General features: G+C 49.1%; 1 protein-coding gene across 3 annotated transcripts in view; it reads left to right on the forward strand.

Annotated features, from left to right (window-relative positions):
* Positions 1-17775, forward strand: part of lmo3 (LIM domain only 3) — a 39344-nt gene extending 21569 nt beyond the window's left edge. For all 3 annotated transcript variants that reach the window (XM_068307473.1, XM_068307471.1, XM_068307472.1), the window contains exons 3-4: positions 6402-6527; positions 16945-17775. In XM_068307473.1, the coding sequence (XP_068163574.1) occupies positions 6402-6527; positions 16945-17050 (232 nt within the window). In that variant the 3' untranslated portion in view covers positions 17051-17775. The remainder of the gene's footprint in view (positions 1-6401; positions 6528-16944) is intronic.
* Positions 17776-21502: the final 3727 nt, after the last annotated feature.

The raw sequence follows: 21502 nt of genomic DNA on the forward strand, positions 1-21502 counted from the left end.
CTACCTGGTGGAACACATGACTTCCTGTTTCAGGGCGGTTCCTCTGCTGGCGTTGAGGACCCAACACGTCATTAACCAATCACGTGACGTCACGTGTGGTAGTTGTGGGAGATGGACCTGAACGTAGCACAGGACCTTGTGTTGACGGGTTAGAAACGGTCTGGAGGAAGCTGGTGGCTGCCGTCAGTGATGTGTCTCCTGGTCTCAGCTTCAGAGGCCTGGTGCGGAACAGGGAGGTGCTTCAGCCTTTCAGGGAGCTTCTACAGGCTCTAATTGGACAGCACTCCTGTGGCCGCTCTTCAGGATGACAGTTCAGGGAACGTTCTTCAGCGTTGTCGCCGTTCTCTCAGAAGCAGCCCATAATTCATCATTAGGACGGATCAGAGTCCAGGTGCAGATGAGAGCTGATGGAGTCGGAGCGCCCAAGGAGAACGTCTGATCCCCATCAGGCCTGCGCTAATGGAAACCATTCTGCTCTAAGAGTTGTTTAATCACTGACAATCACATATGCTGCTGGGGGGGGGGGGGTGCATTCCACCTGCTACCTTCTACCGTCTCCCCTCCCCCGTCTGACGTGGTTCACATCAGTATCGTCTTCTCTGTGGAAGCATCAACATCATGATGTGAAGCATCGATGGGAAACCCGTCAGAGACCCCCGGTCACCCTGGTCCCGTCAGGGACACACACACACTTTCATTCCTTCTCAGTGTGATTACATTTGAAATGGGACGCCAGCAGGGCCCCCGCACAGGTCTGATCAGCACACGGATAAAGAGCCGTCCCATTAAAAACCCCGTGTCGTCATGCAACAAATCATTTGTCTGTTATTAACCCTGAGCCTGTAATTATGCAGATTGCCATAGATTTTCTGGGGGGGGGGGCATGGAGGTGGGATCCAGGGGTTGTTCTCGGCGTGGCAGGCAGGCCGGGGACGGCCGTGCATTACTGAACTCACCACATTCATCATGTTGACTGATGGCGCTGGGACCTGGTCCCCGGGTCCCGGTGGTTAATGTAGTGGGTAATTAACTGTCATTTGCCTAGTAATGGGCCGATGATCAATGGTTGGTGAGGAAACAAACTCTAATCCAGCATCTGATGAATGCATGCTGAGGCGGGGGCAATTCAAGTGGTGGGAGGGGTGGGAGCGGTGGTGGTAGGGGAGGGGAGGCAAAGAGCAAAGCTGCCACTGGAATCCTAAACGGTGACTGAAGGCAGCGGCGCTATCAGCGCTCGATACCCCCCCAACCCCCACCAGAATGAATTAGCACCAGTTGTTGCCCCCGCTGGTAGCAGCAAGTCGATGAGTTTAAAGAGGCTCTGCAGCGCCTCAGTTTGATGCACAGAGCCCCAAAACCGTCTGCCCCCGCCCAACATGGTGGGGGTAACACAATCTAGGGTTCATTCCCCAACACGTCATCAAACAGCTTCGTCTCTCTCTGCTAGTATCTCCGTCAGCATCCACAGGACACATTCACACCGGGGGGTCAACCCCTCAATACCAGTTCCATGGAGTGTTTTAACCTCTGAGGTCAGAGCTGTTGTCATCAACGGGGGCAACGGTGTGGGTATTTGATTAATAGACGCACCGCAGATCCTGCTTCATGCTTCAGCATGTTTTAATTCATCTGTCTGAGCGCCAAAAGTAATAAATCAATACTTTACGTCTCCATACACCAGGATATATAACAAACTGTTATTTTACCGATAGTTTTGTCCGTCTATTGTTGTCAATCTTTAATACACACACACACATACACACACACACACACACACACATACACACACACACACACACACACACACACACACACACACACACACTTTTATGTTTAGCTTCATGGTTTCTGTTAATGGTTTCAGGTGGTTCACACATAGTCTCCGTTCATCTGGCCCAGATGAGCGGTCGTCTCCTGTCAGTGTGTCGTAGGGTGTTGGGTGGAGCAGGTTCTTCTTGTAGGTCATCTGTCCTGCAGTCGTGTCTGAACACGAGGCCCATCTCTGAGTGATAAACCAGTTAAACCATTAAGTCCTCACCAAACACCGGTGGTAGTCACGGCCCAGCGGTTTGCTGTCTGACGTCTGTGTGAATCTGTCCCATTGCCCCGTCTGAACGATGAAATATTGACATGGAAGCCATCTTAGGATGTCCACCGTGGGGGGGGTGTGGCTGTGGTTGGAGATCATTTCGTAATGGTGTCGCTTTATTTAGGCTTTAGCTCAACAAAGCAGAGCATAGCATCAACATTACCCCCCTCCAACACTCCTCAAAGGGGGGCACAGTCCAATTGGCTTTGGGGTCCACTGGCCTAAAGTCTTGTGGAATAATTTAATTGGTGTGTTTTCCCCTCATCAAAAAGCTACCAGTGAGCCGTACCGGCAGGAAAGCTCAGTGAACGTCTGCGACTGAAACACGCCCCCCCAGCAAACACATGGTTAACACACGGTTAACACACGGTTAACACACGGTTAACACACACGCTTATGGGTTGTTCATTGGTTCTCTTTCATCTTGCTGAATGTCCTCCCTGTACACAAAGTTTTCACTGTCCGATGCATTCAGATGGTGGGATGTCGGTGTTTCACTGGGGTGTCTCTGTCTGAGTCAGGTATGTCAGAAGACGTTCCACCAACCTGAACAACTTCTACGACGTCTAGTTTAAGCAGCGAACACTGAGCTCCCTTCTCTTGTCTTTCTTGTCCATTGCTGCTCTCTATGTTCCAGAGAAGGGAATCCAGTAATTCACCGCTGAGAGATGGGCAGAGTTGTACCAATGATGGCTGGACCACATTTTATACCCACAATGCACAGCTGGAGGTTTGAAAAGGAGCTGGTAGCTGACTCTAAATCCAACAGGACTGTCTCCTGACAGAGGACAAAAGGTGTTTGGGGCTCCTCTGAGTACAAGGTCACGTCAACCAACATGTCAGCAGGCATGGTGAGGCGTTTAACATGTCAGCAGGCATGGTGAGGCGTTTAACATGTCAGTAGGCGTGGTGAGGCGTTTAACATGTCAGTAGGCGTGGTGAGGCGTTTAACATGTCAGTAGGCGCGGTGAGGCGTTTAACATGCTAGTAGGCGTGGTGAGGCATTTAACATGCCAGTAGGCGTGGTATGGCGTTTAACGTGTCAGTAGGCGTGGTGAGGCGTTTAACGTGTCAGTAGGCGTGGTGAGGCATTTAACATGTCAGTAGGCGTGGTGAGGCGTTTAACATGTCAGTAGGCGTGGTGAGGCGTTTAACATGTCAGTAGGCGTGGTGAGGCGTTTAACATGTCAGTAGGCGTGGTGAGGCGTTTAACATGTCAGTAGGCGTGGTGAGGCGTTTAACATGTCAGTAGGCGTGGTGAGGCGTTTAACATGCTAGTAGGCGTGGTGAGGCATTTAACATGCCAGTAGGCGTGGTATGGCGTTTAACGTGTCAGTAGGCGTGGTGAGGCGTTTAACATGTCAGTAGGCGTGGTGAGGCGTTTAACATGCCAGCAGGCGTGGTGAGGTGTTTAACATGCCAGTAGGCGTGGTGAGGCGTTTAACATGCCAGTATGTGTGGTGAGGCATTTAGCATGCTAGTAGGCGTGGTGAGGTATTTAGCATGCTAGTAGGTGTGGTGAGGCGTTTGACATGCCAGTAGGCGTGGTGAGGTGTTTGACATGCCAGTAGGCGTGGTGAGGCGTTTAACGTGCCAGTAGGCGTGGGGAGGCATTTAACGTGCCAGTAGGCGTGGTGAGGTATTTAGCATGCTAGTAGGTGTGGTGAGGCGTTTGACATGCCAGTAGGCGTGGTGAGGTGTTTGACATGCCAGCAGGCGTGGTGAGGTGTTTAACATGTCAGCAGGCGTGGTGAGGTGTTTAACGTGTCAGTAGGCGTCGTGAGGCGTTTAACATGTCAGCAGGCGTGGTGAGGTGTTTAACATGCCAGTAGGCGTGGTGAGGCGTTTAACATTCCAGTATGTGTGGTGAAGCGTTTAACATGCCAGTATGTGTGGTGAAGCGTTTAACGTGTCAGTAGGCGTGGTGAGGCGTTTAACATGCCAGTAGGCGTGGTGAGGCGTTTAACGTGCCAGTAGGTGTGGTGAGGCGTTTAACGTGCCAGTAGGAGTGGTGAGGCGTTTGACATGCCAGTAGGTGTGGTGAGGCGTTTGACATGCCAGTAGGTGTGGTGAGGACTTTAGCATGCTAGTAGGCGTGGTGAGGTATTTAGCATGCTAGTAGGTGTGGTGAGGTGTTTGACATGCCAGTAGGCATGGTGAGGCGTTTAGTTGTGGCCTGGCGTTTTGTGAAGACTAGCAGATCTGGACAGCAGACCATGAGAGAACATGATGATGAGGTTCCACCCAGAGTCTGCTTTTAGAACCGTCCACCGGAGCTGCGGTTCCTCCATGGTTCTCTGGACGCTCCTCAGGACACGTCTGAAGGTTTTAGAACATGGCTGCTTGACAAGTGTTTGGAGGAAACAAAGGAATAACGTGTTTGTAACGTCTGTGGGACACAGTTTATCACCTCTGGAGCTGCTCGGCCTGCTGACGTGTGAACAGTGGACACACTTCACAGAGCAGTAGTGATGGGGGTTCACGGCGGATTACCGATCCAGAGACTGTTTATGTGGGACTGTTGTTTCTCTGAAGGACCCCTGACATACACGGCTGTTCAAAGTCCTGCCTGATATTTTAATGCACCAACCCCCTGCGGTTACTTCACGATAACGTAGAAATGATGCCGTGCTTCCACACATGCACCTGTGATGATGGGTCCAAATGTCTAATAATATTTATTCCTGTTGTTTCAGCATAAATGAAGGTAAAAGGACCAGTAGACTCAATCTTGTTTTAATCTGCTCTTTGTCCTGAGCTGCCACATGAACCCTGAATACATTATTCCCTAAAAAGCACAGCTGTTGTGCTCAAAAACTCACAATCATTGTCTCACACTGAACACATCAGGGTTTTCTATTGTTTTTGGATGAATGACTGCGAGAAACGCACCTTCCTGCAGAAAAAAGGACCGAGATCTCACAAAGGAATCTAAATTTAGACGCTCAGAGGAAGTCACAATTGTTTTAATCATACACTAATCCTTCAGATTGGTTCTTTTTGTTTTCGCCCACCTCCCGCATTAGCAGAGATATCGTTCATTGTCTCCAGATGTGTTGACAGCGGCTCTTAATTCTGTAGGTATTCATGAGGGTACGATCTATCTGCTTCCGTTGCCTCTGGGAAACACACTTTGTGAAGGTTAATAAACAAGCCTGCATATCCCCGGCCCTGAGATCATTCATCAGATTGCCATCTCCTACAGACTCTGAGAGTGGCATGCTGTTTTATCATTTTAACAACGATGGCTAAAAGTGCCTCAAGAAGTCTTCCTAATAGGTTATTTTGTTATATGATTTCGTTATCAGATATTTTTCCTGCGGTAGTCTGGTCGAGGTCGCTGCGTAGTTCAGCCCTGAACCCCTAATGAATACTCATATTAATGTCCCAGAGCAGCAGCAGGAATAATGGGGCGCTCCCTGGGCAGCAGAGCGACCGGCGCCATTTATCTCTGTGGCCCCGCTGAGTCCTGTTGTCGGGCCACGTCCCATTTATCTCACTGATCAGAGACAGCGTCTGCCTGACCGGCTCACGGCGGTTGTTCACCACGCTCTCCGACAGAGCGGCTCACGGCGGTTGTTCACCACGCTCTCCGACAGAGCGGCTCACGATGGTTGTTCACCACGCTCTCCGACAGAGCGGCTCACGGCGGTTGTTCACCACGCTCGCTGACAGAGCGGCTCACAGCGGTTGTTCACCACGCTCTCCGACAGAGCGGCTCATGATGGTTTACAACCACGCTCTCCGACAGAGCAGCTTACGGCGGTTGTTCACCACGTTCCCCGACAGAGCGGCTCACGGCGGTTGTTCACCACGCTCTTCGAGAGAGCGGCTCACGGCCGTTGTTCACCACGCTCTCCGACAGAGCGGCTCACCGCGGTTGTTCACCACGCTCTCCGACAGAGCGGCTCACGGCGGTTGTTCACCACGCTCTCCGACAGAGCGGCTTACGGCGGTTGTTCACCACGCTCTCCGACAGAGCAGCTTAAGGCGGTTGTTCACCACGCTCGCTGACAGCTGTCACTCACACTCAGAGTCACAAGCGGTGCAGCTGTTCTGACGGTGTTTGCTGCCCCTCTGGTGTTGATGGGACACGTGATGGGGGGGCTAAATGTCCGGAGCGTCACGGGAAACTCCATGTCCCACGCCGATGATGTTGATGTATTATTGAGCTGTAAAGTCTGATTGACCAGATATAACTAAGTCTGTGTGTGTGTGTGTGTGTGTGTGTGTGTGTGTGTGTGTGTGTGTGTGTGTGTGTGTGTGTGTGTGTGTGTGTGTGTGTGTGTGTGTGTGTGTGTGTGTGTGTCAGGTTGTTTGGTGTAACAGGGAACTGTGCAGCCTGCAGTAAACTCATCCCAGCCTTTGAGATGGTGATGCGGGCCAAGGAGAACGTCTACCACTTGGACTGCTTCGCCTGCCAACTCTGCAACCAGAGGTGAGTGATTGGCCACGCCCCCACGCCTCTGTCACCGCCTTCACCAGGGCCGGTGGTTCGCCAGGTGGGAAAGCGTGCTGAGTAGGGAACCCAGCCCTGAGTCAGGACTCGTATCCGGGGCCAGGCCCAGCACAGAGTCTAGATCCTGGGGTCCTAACCCTAACCCTCTCACCCTAAACCCTAACCCTCTCACCCTAAACCCTAAACCCTAACCCTCTCACCCTAAACCCTAAACCCTAACCCTCTCACCCTAAACCCTGAACCCTAACCCTCTCACCCTAAACCCTGAACCCTAACTCTCTCACCCTAAACCCTAAACCCTAACCCTCTCACCCTAAACCCTAACCCTCTCACCCTAAACCCTAACCCTCTCACCCTAAACCCTAAACCCTAACCCTCTCACCCTAAACCCTAAACCCTAACCCTCTCACCCTAAACCCTAAACCCTAACCCTCTCACCCTAAACCCTGAACCCTAACTCTCTCACCCTAAACCCTAAACCCTAACCCTCTCACCCTAAACCCTAACCCTCTCACCCTAAACCCTAACCCTCTCACCCTAAACCCTAACCCTCTCACCCTAAACCCTAACCCTCTCACCCTAAACCCTAACTCTCTCACCCTAAACCCTAAACTCTAACCCTCTCACCCTAAACCTTAAACCCTAACCCTCTCACCCTAAACCCTAACTCTCTCACCCTAAACCCTAACTCTCTCACCCTAAACCCTAAACTCTAACCCTCTCACCCTAAACCCTAAACCCTAACCCTCTCACCCTAAACCCTAACTCTCTCACCCTAAACCCTAAACCCTAACCCTCTCACCCTAAACCCTAAACCCTAACCCTCTCACCCTAAACCCTAACCCTCTCACCCTAAACCCTAACCCTCTCACCCTAAACCCTGAACCCTAACCCTCTCACCCCCAGCTTACGTCTTTTTGAGTTACGTCATTCTTGATTATATGTCAGTTATCACATAAGTACACAGAAAAATAAAAATATCATGTAACTGTGGAATAAATCAGAATAAAACATATAATATAATATTAATACCCCGTGACCCACGATGAGGAAGAGGTCGGGGGTTTATTCTCTACTAAATTAAAATATTAGATGTAATTCTTTGTCGGCTTCAAATAAATAAAGTTCAGAACACGACTGGGAATAGTTATCTACAGTTTAGTTATCAATGAATTCAGATAACCTGGACGTGTCCTGAGCTAACGTGGTTGTTGGACAGACGTGTCCTGAGCTAACGTGGTTGTTGGACAGACGTGTCCTGAGCTAACGTGGTTGTTGGACAGACGTGTCCTGAGCTAACCTGGTTGTTGGACAGACGTGTCCTGAGCTAACGTGGTTGTTGGACTGACGTGTCCTGAGCTAACGTGGTTGTTGGACCGACGTGTCCTGAGCTAACGTGGTTGTTGGACCGACGTGTCCTGAGCTAACGTGGTTGTTGGACTGACGTGTCCTGAGCTAACGTGGTTGTTGGACAGACGTGTCCTGAGCTAACGTGGTTGTTGGACAGACGTGTCCTGAGCTAACGTGGTTGTTGGACAGACGTGTCCTGAGCTAACGTGGTTGTTGGACAGACGTGTCCTGAGCTAACGTGGTTGTTGGACAGACGTGTCCTGAGCTAACGTGGTTGTTGGACCGACGTGTCCTGAGCTAACGTGGTTGTTGGACAGACGTGTCCTGAGCTAACCTGGTTGTTGGACAGACGTGTCCTGAGCTAACGTGGTTGTTGGACTGACGTGTCCTGAACTAACCTGGTTGTTGGACTGACGTGTCCTGAGCTAACGTGGTTGTTGGACAGACGTGTCCTGAGCTAACGTGGTTGTTGGACTGACGTGTCCTGAGCTAACGTGGTTGTTGGACAGACGTGTCCTGAGCTAACGTGGTTGTTGGACAGACGTGTCCTGAGCTAACGTGGTTGTTGGACTGACGTGTCCTGAACTAACGTGGTTGTTGGACAGACGTGTCCTGAGCTAACGTGGTTGTTGGACAGACGTGTCCTGAGCTAACGTGGTTGTTGGACAGACGTGTCCTGAACTAACGTGGTTGTTGGACAGACGTGTCCTGAGCTAACGTGGTTGTTGGACAGACGTGTCCTGAGCTAACGTGGTTGTTGGACAGACGTGTCCTGAGCTAACCTGGTTGTTGGACAGACGTGTCCTGAGCTAACGTGGTTGTTGGACAGACGTGTCCTGAGCTAACCTGGTTGTTGGTGTAGTGTAGCATAAATTCCACATGTTATCATGAGTACGTAATGAGTTGGATGTGATCCGTGTTAGCGGTGCTCATTCTTCTCAGTGGTGACGTGATGCCAGAGGACTGTGGGCGGGGGGTCCCCGGGGGGGGGGGTCCCGGGGGGGGGCTCCCCAACATTAAACACCTTTACTAAACGTCCGTCAGGAGATCTAGTTGAGATTCTCTGGACCGGCTGCTGGTCTTTGTCTGGCATACCAATCCCTGCCCCCCCTCCCCACCAGCTCTTCTCCAGCTCCAACAAACACCAGGGCCCCCGCCGACCCCTCCCCCAGTGGGCCTTTCAATAAACCAATCTAATCTATCTCACAAACGGCCCCCAGATTTCTCTGTGGAACATCAGCAAACCTGAAATCTGATAAACAGAGTGGGCGATCTGGAGGTCGGGGGGGTCGCCGGTGTAATTATCCAGCGCTCCTGCAGGTCAGCTGCAGCCCATCTGGGGGGGGGCTGAAGGATTAACATACACCCACCTCCACCACATGTACTCCTCATGCATCCCATGTCAGCATCTGCTCTGTGGGACCGTCCATACATCACAGACAGGATGGGGGGGGGGGTTCTGATTCCATGAGGGCAGCTGAGGACATGGAACTGTCCTGTCCCTGGTCCATCAGGTCCATCAGTCAGATGTAGGACCCCCCCATCAGGTCCACCAGTCAGATGTAGGACCCCCCCATCAGGTCCATCAGGTCCATCAGTCAGATGTAGGACCCCCCATCAGGTCCATCAGGTCCATCAGTCAGATGTAGGACCCCCCCATCAGGTCCATCAGGTCCATCAGTCAGATGTAGGACCCCCCCATCAGGTCCATCAGTCAGATGTAGGACCCCCCCATCAGGTCCATCAGTCAGATGTAGGACCCCCCCATCAGGTCCATCAGGTCCATCAGTCAGATGTAGGACCCCCCCATCAGGTCCATCAGTCAGATGTAGGACCCCCCCCATCAGGTCCATCAGTCAGATGTAGGACCCCCCCCATCAGGTCCATCAGTCAGATGTAGGACCCCCCCCATCAGGTCCATCAGTCAGATGTAGGACCCCCCCATCAGGTCCATCAGGTCCATCAGTCAGATGTAGGACCCCCCCATCAGGTCCATCAGTCAGATGTAGGACCCCCCCATCAGGTCCATCAGTCAGATGTAGGACCCCCCCATCAGGTCCATCAGGTCCATCAGTCAGATGTAGGACCCCCCCATCAGGTCCATCAGGTCCATCAGTCAGATGTAGGACCCCCCCATCAGGTCCATCAGTCAGATGTAGGACCCCCCCATCAGGTCCATCAGGTCCATCAGTCAGATGTAGGACCCCCCCATCAGGTCCATCAGTCAGATGTAGGACCCCCCCCATCAGGTCCATCAGTCAGATGTAGGACCCCCCCCATCAGGTCCATCAGTCAGATGTAGGACCCCCCCCATCAGGTCCATCAGTCAGATGTAGGACCCCCCCATCAGGTCCATCAGTCAGATGTAGGACCCCCCCCATCAGGTCCATCAGTCAGATGTAGGACCCCCCCCCATCGGTGGTGATGCTAACGTCTGCACCAGACATGGCCTCCGACATAAGCCCCCCCGCCGTGACCTTCCCACCAGCCACTCTGAGCTGGGGAAGGAAAGCACTGCTGTGGTCTGAGTCCCAGAAGGATGTGGGGCTGGTTCTGAGGAGAAGGGGGGTGTCGGTGGTGGGGGGGGCATAAGAACGGAGATATGCAGCAGGCAGTTAGCCACAGATCAGCCCTGGGGGACAGCTAATCGATGGAGCTGTCGTCCAGCCTCATCATCCAGCCCAGTTCCCCTCTGATGAGGTGGGGGCCACAGTGGAGGGAGGCTGGGGGAAGGTTAGAATGGAGGGGGGGGGCAGAATGGGTGACAGTAGCGGGGAAGGTCAGTGCTGATAAGGGGGGGATGCTCCACGCTGAAGCTCTGGGGTTAGAGCAGCTTAGCTCAGCCGCTGGCGGCGCGTGTGTGTGTGTGTGTGTGTGTGTGTGTGTGTGTGTGTGTGTGTGTGTGTGTGTGTGTGTGTGTGTGTGTGTGTGTGTGTGTGTGTGTGTGTGTGTGTGTGTGTGTGTGTCAGGAGGTAGGCTAGTTAGCCAGCAGCTAACAGCCAATCAGGGACACAGCTGTCCCTCTGGGTGTGACTGGGGTTGAAACTTGACTGAGTTGAAGAGAGTCTGATCCTGTGAGGAGAGTCAGGAGAAGTAAACGAGTCAGAAAACGTCTCAGAAGAATCTTTAAAAATCACCTTCAGGAAGATTAAAATGTGTTTTCCCTTCAAATGAGGAGATAAGATTAAAAAAAACTATTAAACAGTTTGAAAATAAGATAATTGATCTACATCTTCTGTTAAAGGTGGAACATTAAAAATATTGAAAGTAAAGAACAGTTTATTGATTTATTTTAACAATTATAACTTTTCACAATTATAGCAATTTTATTTTTAGTCATTAGATGGGACTTAATCAATTAAATTGTGTTTAACACAATTAAAATCCATCCATCCACTGCATGTGACCTGGGCCGTGAGGGGGCGGAGCCTATCCCCTCTGACTGGGGGCAGTAAAGTTATGATAACGTTTGAACTCCATTCACAAGAGTTTACACACACACACACACACACACACACGCACACACACACACACACGCACACACACACGCACGCACGCACGCGCGCACACGCACGCACGCGCGCACACACGCACGCACGCACACACACACACACACACACACTCATCTGTGACAACATGAAATCCATTACATTTTAGGGAAACTGACACGTATGCAGATTTAAATGTAAATAACGTTTATTTTCATGATTGATTAAATTTGTGTGAATGTATTTACAGGTGTGTGCTAAGGCCCATTCCACTGCTCTCCCTGTTTTCTTCACTACATCGCAGATTTTTAATAGTTAGTCACGTGATACCGTACGCACATGCTATTGGCTAAGACTTAGGGAACGCAGTACTCTTTCCTGTATTAAAGAAATAATTAAAAACTCTTTAAACAGTCTGTCAGAGTGTTTTAAAGTTAATACAGATAGAGGGTGGTTTAATATCAGTATGGGGGGGTCATAAACGTTTAGATTACTATTAATAATAAAATAGTTTGTTGCTCTATCGCAGAACGTCCTCTTCTGCCAATGGTCCTGGAACACTAACTGTTAACTGAAGGGGTTTCTGCACATCTTTTCACTGTGTGCCCGTGGAAACCATTCCTTCTGTACCTCCTACAAGTACAGCTCCCTAAAGACTCATGAGTCAAAGTCACCTGTTAGTAGGAGAAGGTGGAAGAAGAAAGTCCAGCATCAGAAGAGAACAGGAAGCTGTCAGGTACGTCTGGAGACAGACTACAGACACAACAGAATGTGTTTACGGCTGAACATACGTCACTGCTAAAGTCGTCTCACAAAACCTAGCAGAGTCATTTCAAGTCCTCCTACATTTACTGCTTAGTCCAGGGCTGAGACACATACAGACTGGCCCCCCCAGCAGTGATGGAAGGAGCCCAGTCATTTTGAATCCACATTCCTGGAGGCCGTCATCACTGCTGTATACTAGACTTCTCCCACAGCTGTCTCAGGAGATGAGGGGTTGGTCTTCTGTGACGGCTCCTCTGCTCTACGACCTGTTTCCAGGTACTTCACGTGGATCCCTCCCTGAATGGCCCAGAAATAGAGCATTACCGAGATCCACGGAAAGGTACCTGCTGCCGTTTGGCGTTCTTTACCCACTGGTGTGGGAGATCCCCAGCTCTGTCGGGATGAGTTGTGTGATTGATGGTCGTGTTGTATATCTGGTCACTGGACGCTGGTGAAGTTCCTTCCTTCTAGGACGAGGATGTCTGTGAAGCCAGACATGAAGTCACATCATACAGAAAAGACTTTTTTTTCCTACGTCGGTGAAGTGGGGGTGACCCCCTCATTTCAGTGTGTTTAAACTGACGTGTTGTTGAGAATCAGTTCGTGTCCTAACCTCACCTGTTGACTGAGTCCTCGGTTCAGTTAGTCTCTTCTCATCCTTGGCTATCATGATTGTGTCTAAGATGACTGGCCAGCCCTATGCGTTACCCACAATGCTCAGCAGGTGAGACACCTGATTGATGAACAGTACGTTGGTCATGGGGTACTCAATCCCAGTACCACCAAAGCAGCTGGATTTGGTGGTACTGGCCAGGACCGTCTGGCCCTCACCTGGGGCAGGGTGTGTGACTCCCTTAGGTAGGACTGTATTCCTACCCGTGAACTTTGTGATGGAACCTCCTTCTGGACTGTCAGAACACAACCATCGTTTTCATGATGACTGTTGGCTCACAAGGAGCTGCCCCTTGACAGGTCTTGGGTTTAATGCCCCCCCACCAGCGTGATGCTGGTTGAGGAGCTGGATTACACGCTAACCCCCCGTCCATGTGGCAGGTAGTACTGGGCAGACAGGAGGCCTGACCTGACAGATGAAAGTAGTTATCATTGTTAAATCAACTGTACTGACATACTTCAAGTTTATCTAACAGACAGATCATGCTATAATAATTAAATTAGTCATTGTCAAGTGTACCATACATGTACGACATACAGCACAGGTCCTGTCAGACCCATAGGCGGTAAAAAAACACGAAAGAACCGGTCTAGCGGGAGAGAGAGGAGCCGCAGGTGCACATGACACCATCCTATTATATTATTATATAAAATTATACACTATTATTGAGTGTTTTTCAGCATTATTAAAAAGATTTTATTCAAGATTCAGACTCTGCAGTACTTTTTAAGGCGACAAAAGGTGGTTTGTTAGACACGGCGCTGACGGCCCCGGTGCAATATCGTCATAATTGGTGCACAGATGTCACAGATGCTGTTGACATTTAACCGAGCAGAAACAATTTGGCCTTGTGAAATAAGTGGAGAGCAGAGACAGGAGGTGTGAGACGAGGAGGAGGAGAGAAATGGAGTGAAACCAGCAGAATGGAAGAGAATAAAGACCCGAGGACTAATAGATTGTGAGATAGATAGTGACTGAGGCTGGACAGGCCTCAGTTCAGGTACCAACCACACCAGGTACTGACTTGTGTCTGTCTGGGTCACAGACAGAAACATTCACACAACCTAATGAATAACCTGATTCCACTTCTGAATTAATGTGTCACAGATCAGATTCGTCCCGGCTGTGTGAAACAGACGGTTCTTTTCTGAACACGTTTTGAGTCACTTTCATATGTGGACCTAAATCAGAACCGTGATCCAGAATCACGTGGAGCTGTCAGTGAACAGTGAGACCACCCCGTCTGATCAGAAGTGATGGACCTTAACCCCAAACCCCATCAGATCAGAAGTGATGGACCCTAACCCTAACCCGGTTCAATCAGAAGTGATGGACCCTAACCCTAACCCCAAAACGAGGCGCCTCCAGTCTGGTTGGAATAACCGTGGTTGTCTCATTAACGTGATTGTTGTTGTTAGTTATGCAGATGATTTGTATAAAGACGAATCTGATTCACCAGCTCTAAAAGCAGACAAAGAGAGACAGAGACAGACTGAAACTATGGATACACTTTTCAAAACACTAATAACTGTCCAGGTCAACTCCTCCCAGCCTGTGGAATCACCTGGTGAAACACTGAATGCTTCACCTCGTTCTGAAAGGCGAGTCCTGCAGCTACAGTGACAGTTCGAACATCTGGATCCACTCCACAAGTTTGTCGAGTCATCAGGCAATGTAAAAAAAAAAAGACCAAACAGCCAAACTTCCCTTTATCCTTCTCCAAAAAACAACCTGGTGTACCATGAACCACCTTCCTACCACGTTCAGAGGGAACGTGACCTCCACTAGCAGTCAGACTGTAAGGGAGGTACCACCACCGTCATCAGACCTCCACCAACGGTTAGACTGTTCTCTTATAGTCAGACTATCAGCACCATCATGAGTCACATCATGAGTTGGTGAGTCGATGTTTGGACTACTTTGAAGAAGTGAACCTAGCTGTTCCACAAGCGTTACCAACATGATCTTCAGTTTCCCTAGAACAGCTGTCAGTCCCTTGAAGTCCTTGTTCCATAGGAACCATTACAGCAGAAGGCCTTCGTTTGTGCTAGATGAAGCTCTAAACATCCTGCAGCAGCATATTGCTGCCCTCTACTGTGGGTTGAAAACGCTCCACTGCGGTTCCCTCAGCCCAGTGTTGTCCTTATGTTCCATCAGCTCCTCTAGTGTCTCTCAGCTAGAGTAGAAGGTGTTGAGACCTGCTCCTGCTCTGAGAGCTTCTCCTACAGGGTGTCACGAAGGATGTTTCCTCGACAACCCAACACACAGGGTTATTTGTCAAAACAAAAAAGAAAGTAAACTTAGACCAAAATGCTGAAAACCAAACAACAATTGATCGGATGTCACTTCCTGTGGTCTTTCAATCTTTCCTGTTGGCGTCATCTGCAGCGTTTCCTCCTCTTTTCTCCACATCTCTGTGAACTTCTGAGCGGAAAAAGAACCCACAATGCATTTCTGTTCATGGAGACGTTCATCAACATGGAGACTGAAGACAATTCAGGTCAGGTTACACTTAGAGAATCAAGGTAGACGATAGACTACCTGTAGGACACTCTGTCACCACCTACTGTTAGTTCACATTTATTCATTACTGACGGGTCGTCCTCCTGTAGGAACTAAATGATGTAGGAACCAATGTTGTCCTCCTGTAGGAACTAAATGATGTAGGAACCAATGTTGTCCTCCTGTAGGAACTAAATGATGTAGGAACCAATGTTGTCCTCCTGTAGGAACTAAATGATGTAGGAACCAATGTTGTCCTGTAGGAACTAAATGATGTAGGAACCAATGTTGTCCTCCTGTAGGAACTAAATGATGTAGGAACCAATGTTGTCCTCCTGTAGGAACTAAATGATGTAGGAACCAATGTTGTCCTCCTGTAGGAACTAAATGATGTAGGAACCAATGTTGTCCTCCTGTAGGAACTAAATGATGTAGGAACCAATGTTGTCCTCCAGTAGGAACTAAATGATGTAGGAACCAATGTTGTCCTCCTGTAGGAACTAAATGATGTAGGAACCAATGTTGTCCTCCAGTAGGAACTAAATGATGTAGGAACCAATGTTGTCCTCCTGTAGGAACTAAATGATGTAGGAACCAATGTTGTCCTCCTGTAGGAACTAAATGATGTAGGAACCAATGTTGTCCTCCTGTAGGAACTAAATGATGTAGGAACCAATGTTGTCCTCCTGTAGGAACTAAATGATGTAGGAACCAATGTTGTCCTCCTGTAGGAACTAAATGATGTAGGAACCAATGTTGTCCTCCTGTAGGAACTAAATGATGTAGGAACCAATGTTGTCCTCCAGTAGGAACTAAATGATGTAGGAACCAATGTTGTCCTCCTGTAGGAACTAAATGATGTAGGAACCAATGTTGTCCTCTAGTAGGAACTAAATGATGTAGGAACCAATGTTGTCCTCCAGTAGGAACTAAATGATGTAGGAACCAATGTTGTCCTCCTGTAGGAACTAAATGATGTAGGAACCAATGTTGTCCTCCTGTAGGAACTAAATGATGTAGGAACCAATGTTGTCCTCCTGTAGGAACTAAATGATGTAGGAACCAATGTTGTCCTCCTGTAGGAACTAAATGATGTAGGAACCAATGTTGTCCTCCTGTAGGAACTAAATGATGTAGGAACCAATGTTGTCCTCCAGTAGGAACTAAATGATGTAGGAACCAATGTTGTCTTCCTGTAGGAACTAAATGATGTAGGAACCAATGTTGTCCTCCTGTAGGAACTAAATGATGAAGGAACCAATGTTGTCCTCCTGTAGGAACTAAATGATGTAGGAACCAATGTTGTCCTCCTGTAGGAACTAAATGATGTAGGAACCAATGTTGTCCTCCAGTAGGAACTAAATGATGTAGGAACCAATGTTGTCCTCCTGTAGGAACTAAATGATGTAGGAACCAATGTTGTCAAACATGTTCCAGGTGATCTTTACTCCATGACGTGTGGGTGCTGTACCTGTAGCCTACAGCTCAGCGTTGGGTGGGGTTCCCATGGGGTGGGGTTCCCATGGGGTGGGGTTCCCATGGGGTGGGGTTCCCATGGGGTGGGGTGGGGTTCCCGTCTTGTTCTCTATGTAAACCAAGTTTGTGTCTCTGTCCACAGGTTCTGTGTGGGGGACAAGTTCTTCCTGAAGAACAACATGATCCTGTGCCAGACGGACTACGAGGAGGGGCTGATGAAGGAGGGCTACGCCCCACAGGTGCGCTGACCCCCCCCAGGTCAACAAGGGTGAGGAGGAGAAGGAAGATGAGGAGTGGGAGAAAGAGCGAGACTGAAGGAGAGCTGAGCATCATTCAGAAGCTCTGCGGCCTCCTGATTGGCTCTGGCCCCCATGTGTACATACCTGAACAAGCCTGCCCGGGGGAATAGACCCCATAGAGACCCCAGAGTGGCAGGAAGGGCTCTGAAGCCCCCGGAGAACTACAACTATGATAACCAGTTTGTCCATTTCTTTGTCTTGCCCCTTTGCCCCCGGCCAGTGAGCTCCTGCTCAGCTGATCCCGGTTGAAGATCCAACCCAGCAGTCGAGTCTCATCTACTGAGGACAGACAACACCCCCCCGACGGCCCCCCCAACAACTTCTACTTGAATCTCAATGTGCATTTGAGGAAATGTCTTTTTACTTTTACTGTATAATATCACACTGAAAAAAGTGAATGTAAACTGAAGAGTGTGTTTGTGCGCATGTGGGTCCCTCCCCAAGGTGAAGACCTGGTTTCCACAGGTTCAGTCTGGTCCAGTCATCTCCTAACCCCCCTGTACCCAAACTGTCCACATGACAGGTGTTGGTCTGTGTCTGATGATGTTCTGTTTGTTGTTCTTCATGTGAAGCAACACCTTTGGTTCAGGTCTGTCACATCCTTCAGCATTGTGCCCCCCCCCGGATTTCTGCCCCCAAGTGCCCACAAAATAAAGCAGCTCTTAATGTTTTGGACCAGACATGATGCCTGTGGACAGTCGTGTGTGTGTGTGTGTGTGTGTGTGTGTGTGTGTGTGTGTGTGTGTGTGTGTGTGTGTGTGTGTGTGTGTGTGTGTGTGTGTGTGTGTGTGTGATGACTCGTTCCCTCTGCTGGGTGACTCAGCACCACCTCCCCAGGTCTGGTCCATCACTCCAGAGGGTTGTACCAAGAAGCAGGAGCAACGTCCAGGTTAAGAGCTGTTCTCCTGACGTGGCCCCATCACCATGGTAACGCACTCTCACCCTCACAGGTGATGGTTTCAGACTGAACAGAACAGATCTCTGGCTCTCACTGCTTCATGAGTGACCCCCCCCCCAGCTGTGAACCGTTACACAGTACATGCAAACATGTTCATGAATGGTGTCAAACGAGGCGTGTAACCACGGTGACCAGCGCCTGGACGTCCCTTCAGTCCATGTGGGGCCCATCCAGGCTGGGGGGCATCAGCTGGGGTAGTTAGGTCTGGGTTTGTTTACTGGTCTGTCTGGTAAGTGATTGGTGTTTCAATTTAGTCAACCTTTATTTACACACATACATTACAGTCATGTTGGTGTCAGCAATCTAACATGTAACCAGCACACGTGAACATGTAACCAGCAATCTAACATGTAACCAGCGATCTAACATGTAACCAGCACACGTGAACATGTAACCAGCAATCTAACATGTAACCAGCGATCTAACATGTAACCAGCACACGTGAACATGTAACCAGCAATCTAACATGTAACCAGCAATCTAACATGTAACCAGCACACGTGAACATGTAACCAGCAATCTAACATGTAACCAGCAATCTAACATGTAACCAGCACACGTGAACATGTAACCAGCACACGTGAACATGTAACCAGCAATCTAACATGTAACCATGTCACACGGGTACATGTTAGATTGCTGGTTACATGTTCACGTGTGCTGGTTACATGTTCACGTGTGCTGGTTACATGTTCACATGTGCTGGGTACATGTTAGATTGCTGGTTACATGTTCACGTGTGCTGGTTACATGTTCACGTGTGCTGGTTACATGTTCACGTGTGCTGGTTACATGTTCACATGTGCTGGGTACATGTTAGATTGCTGGTTACATGTTCACGTGTGCTGGTCAAACTCCTGCAGACACCTTTGGGGGGTCGTGAACGCTCAGCTGAGGGAGCAGCTCTGGGGTCATGGACACGGGGTCCTACCGTGTCTAAACTGCCTGCACTAGTGAACATCTCACACTCAGCGGTGCACTAATGGGGTCACCTGGGGTCTCTGCCGGGGGGGTCGCGTCTCTGGTGACGTCCGTTGTTCCACTCCATCGAACGTCCCTCTGGTTGATGTGAACAAAAGCTGCTTCATTCATGTGTGGTGGGGGTGTCCTGATCATTTTCTGGTGGGGGTGTCCTGATCATTTTCTGGTGGGGGTGTCCTGATCATTTTCTGGTGGGGGTGTCAGCATTTGATTCCTATGATTTGATAAGAACTCAGTCCATCACCTGTTTATTTGTGCAAATGAGGAGAAACTAAACCCTCCATCATTTCAGTATTATGTATCAGTGTGTGTGTGTGTGTGTGTGTGTGTGTGTGTGTGTGTGTGTGTGTGTGTGTGTGTGTGTGTGTGGCGCTCAGCGACATGTCATGACTGTAAAATAGAATACGACTGATGGTTTTTAGCGTCAGTAAGGTTCACTGGCGCTACAGCCAATCAGAGCATCGACGGTCCTGCAGTTACTTCCTGCTGCACGCGCCGTGGAGGTTAACTAGTTAACGACTGGAGACGAACGGGCAGCGACACAAACACTCACCAAGATAAAGTACAAAAATGTGGTTGTTTTAAGGTGGAATGGCCGTCAGAGAACGTGTGTAGACGGAGACAGAAGGACAAGCTGTGAACCTGGGGGAGGTGGTGTTCTTGGACCAGACGGGGTATTTACCTGAAGAACAAGGTCCAGTTGAAGTCAGATTTCAAAGCGCTTTACAGACAGAAAGCCAACAATGTCCTCCAGAGCAGCATAAGCGACGGTGGGGGGGAACTCCCTCATTGAGGAAGAAACTCCGGGCAGGACCCAGGCTCTGGAGGGGGGTCATCCGCCTTGACCTGTTACAAGTACAAGTACAAAATTAAACCAAAGTTTTGGTGGCATTATTTTTCATGATCAGTGGGGATCTTGGCCAAACACAAGACATCTTAAGCTGTGATGTTCTCCTCCTCAGCGGAAGGGACGCAATCGTAGACAGTGGGGTGAATCCATATCAGCGCCGTTATATAAATATATACAGAAAGCAACTACGTTACAAGCCAACATTATCACATTTATTTATCAGGAAATCATCTGTAATCATGTCATCATCATCACATACAGAAGAGTTCCCTGTGAACCCAGCTGGGGGGTAATTATCCCCTATTAATATAACCACATTATAACTGAAAACTATACAAGCCCCAATATGATCCCAATAAAGGAGATGCCATGATCAGGTGATAATCTGGTCATTAAAACATGTATACAACACCTCCAGGAGCTCCAGACATGAATTAATCATCCACTAAACCTTGTGAACTCAGAATAAATACTATGGGTTGTCTGAAAACTATCTTACCTTCAAATCTCTTTGGAAATCCTCTGAGGTAAAGTGTTCATGATTGATTCTTGATCCGTGGTCATATTGACCCTGTTGATCCGTGCTCTCCATTACACCCAATGAGCCAAGCGTAACTTGATTTCACTCATGCTAACAGACAACAGGAAATAAGATAAAATGTCGTGAGACTAACCGATGTGCGTTGTCGCTATGACGCAGAACAAACGATGGACTCCAACACGAGCGCACACACACACAAACACACACACACACACACAAACACACACACACAAACACACAAACAAAACAGAGCAGAGGACTTCATTAGTCAAGTATGATGATTTCACTCCTACTTACAGGCAGCTGCAAAGAGACAAATGTGGAGAGACTTACCTGTGACCCAGGTGAAGTTGTTTGGTCCCATGTGGTTGGGATTGATGGTTGAGTGAGGATCCCCTTCAAAGGAGATCATTTAAATGTGTTGTAATTGCTGTTGGCTCTAGAAACAGCACAGGTTCTCTCTGGAAACAGAAGATGTGGACCGACTGTTACGTACACACCTGTTAAACGTAGAAGCAGGAAGAGGAAGCGCTCCGTCTCGCTGACATCAGCGACTTTGATGTCACGGCTGCAGCTCCCTGCTTCAAATAATTAGCTTGATTTCAATTTAGAGTAATCTAGAATGTCGAGCTAAAACATTTGGATTACAGTTATTACTCCAATTACTGAGGTGCTTCTAAAGTGCCGAGTTAAGTTTGTGGAAACCAATGTATTACAGAGCGTAATATCCAGGCCAATTAAGCTAATTGAGTTCTCTGATCCACAGAGACGAAGATGAGAGAGAAACTCTCTGATTGGGTTCAAGCTGCTGGAAGTACTTTAACAGATGAAAACATTTAAAGGAGATGGAGATTACAAGCGAGCCAAATTAAAAGCGTAGCAGGACCGGCGTCCTGCTAATGGCAGGCATGTGTCACGTGTTGTTAGGCTCAGCTGCGCTGGAGCCGCGCGTTAGTCCTGGATCCTGATGCTAATAGCGTCGTTTGATTATGGCCATACAGATATGTCACCATGATAGACAGGACATAGGCTTAATGGTTTTTCATAAGCTAACGTGGGACGTCTGATGGA

Source organism: Antennarius striatus, chromosome 22, assembly GCF_040054535.1.
Source record: "Antennarius striatus isolate MH-2024 chromosome 22, ASM4005453v1, whole genome shotgun sequence".
NCBI classification, from domain to species: domain Eukaryota; kingdom Metazoa; phylum Chordata; class Actinopteri; order Lophiiformes; family Antennariidae; genus Antennarius; species Antennarius striatus.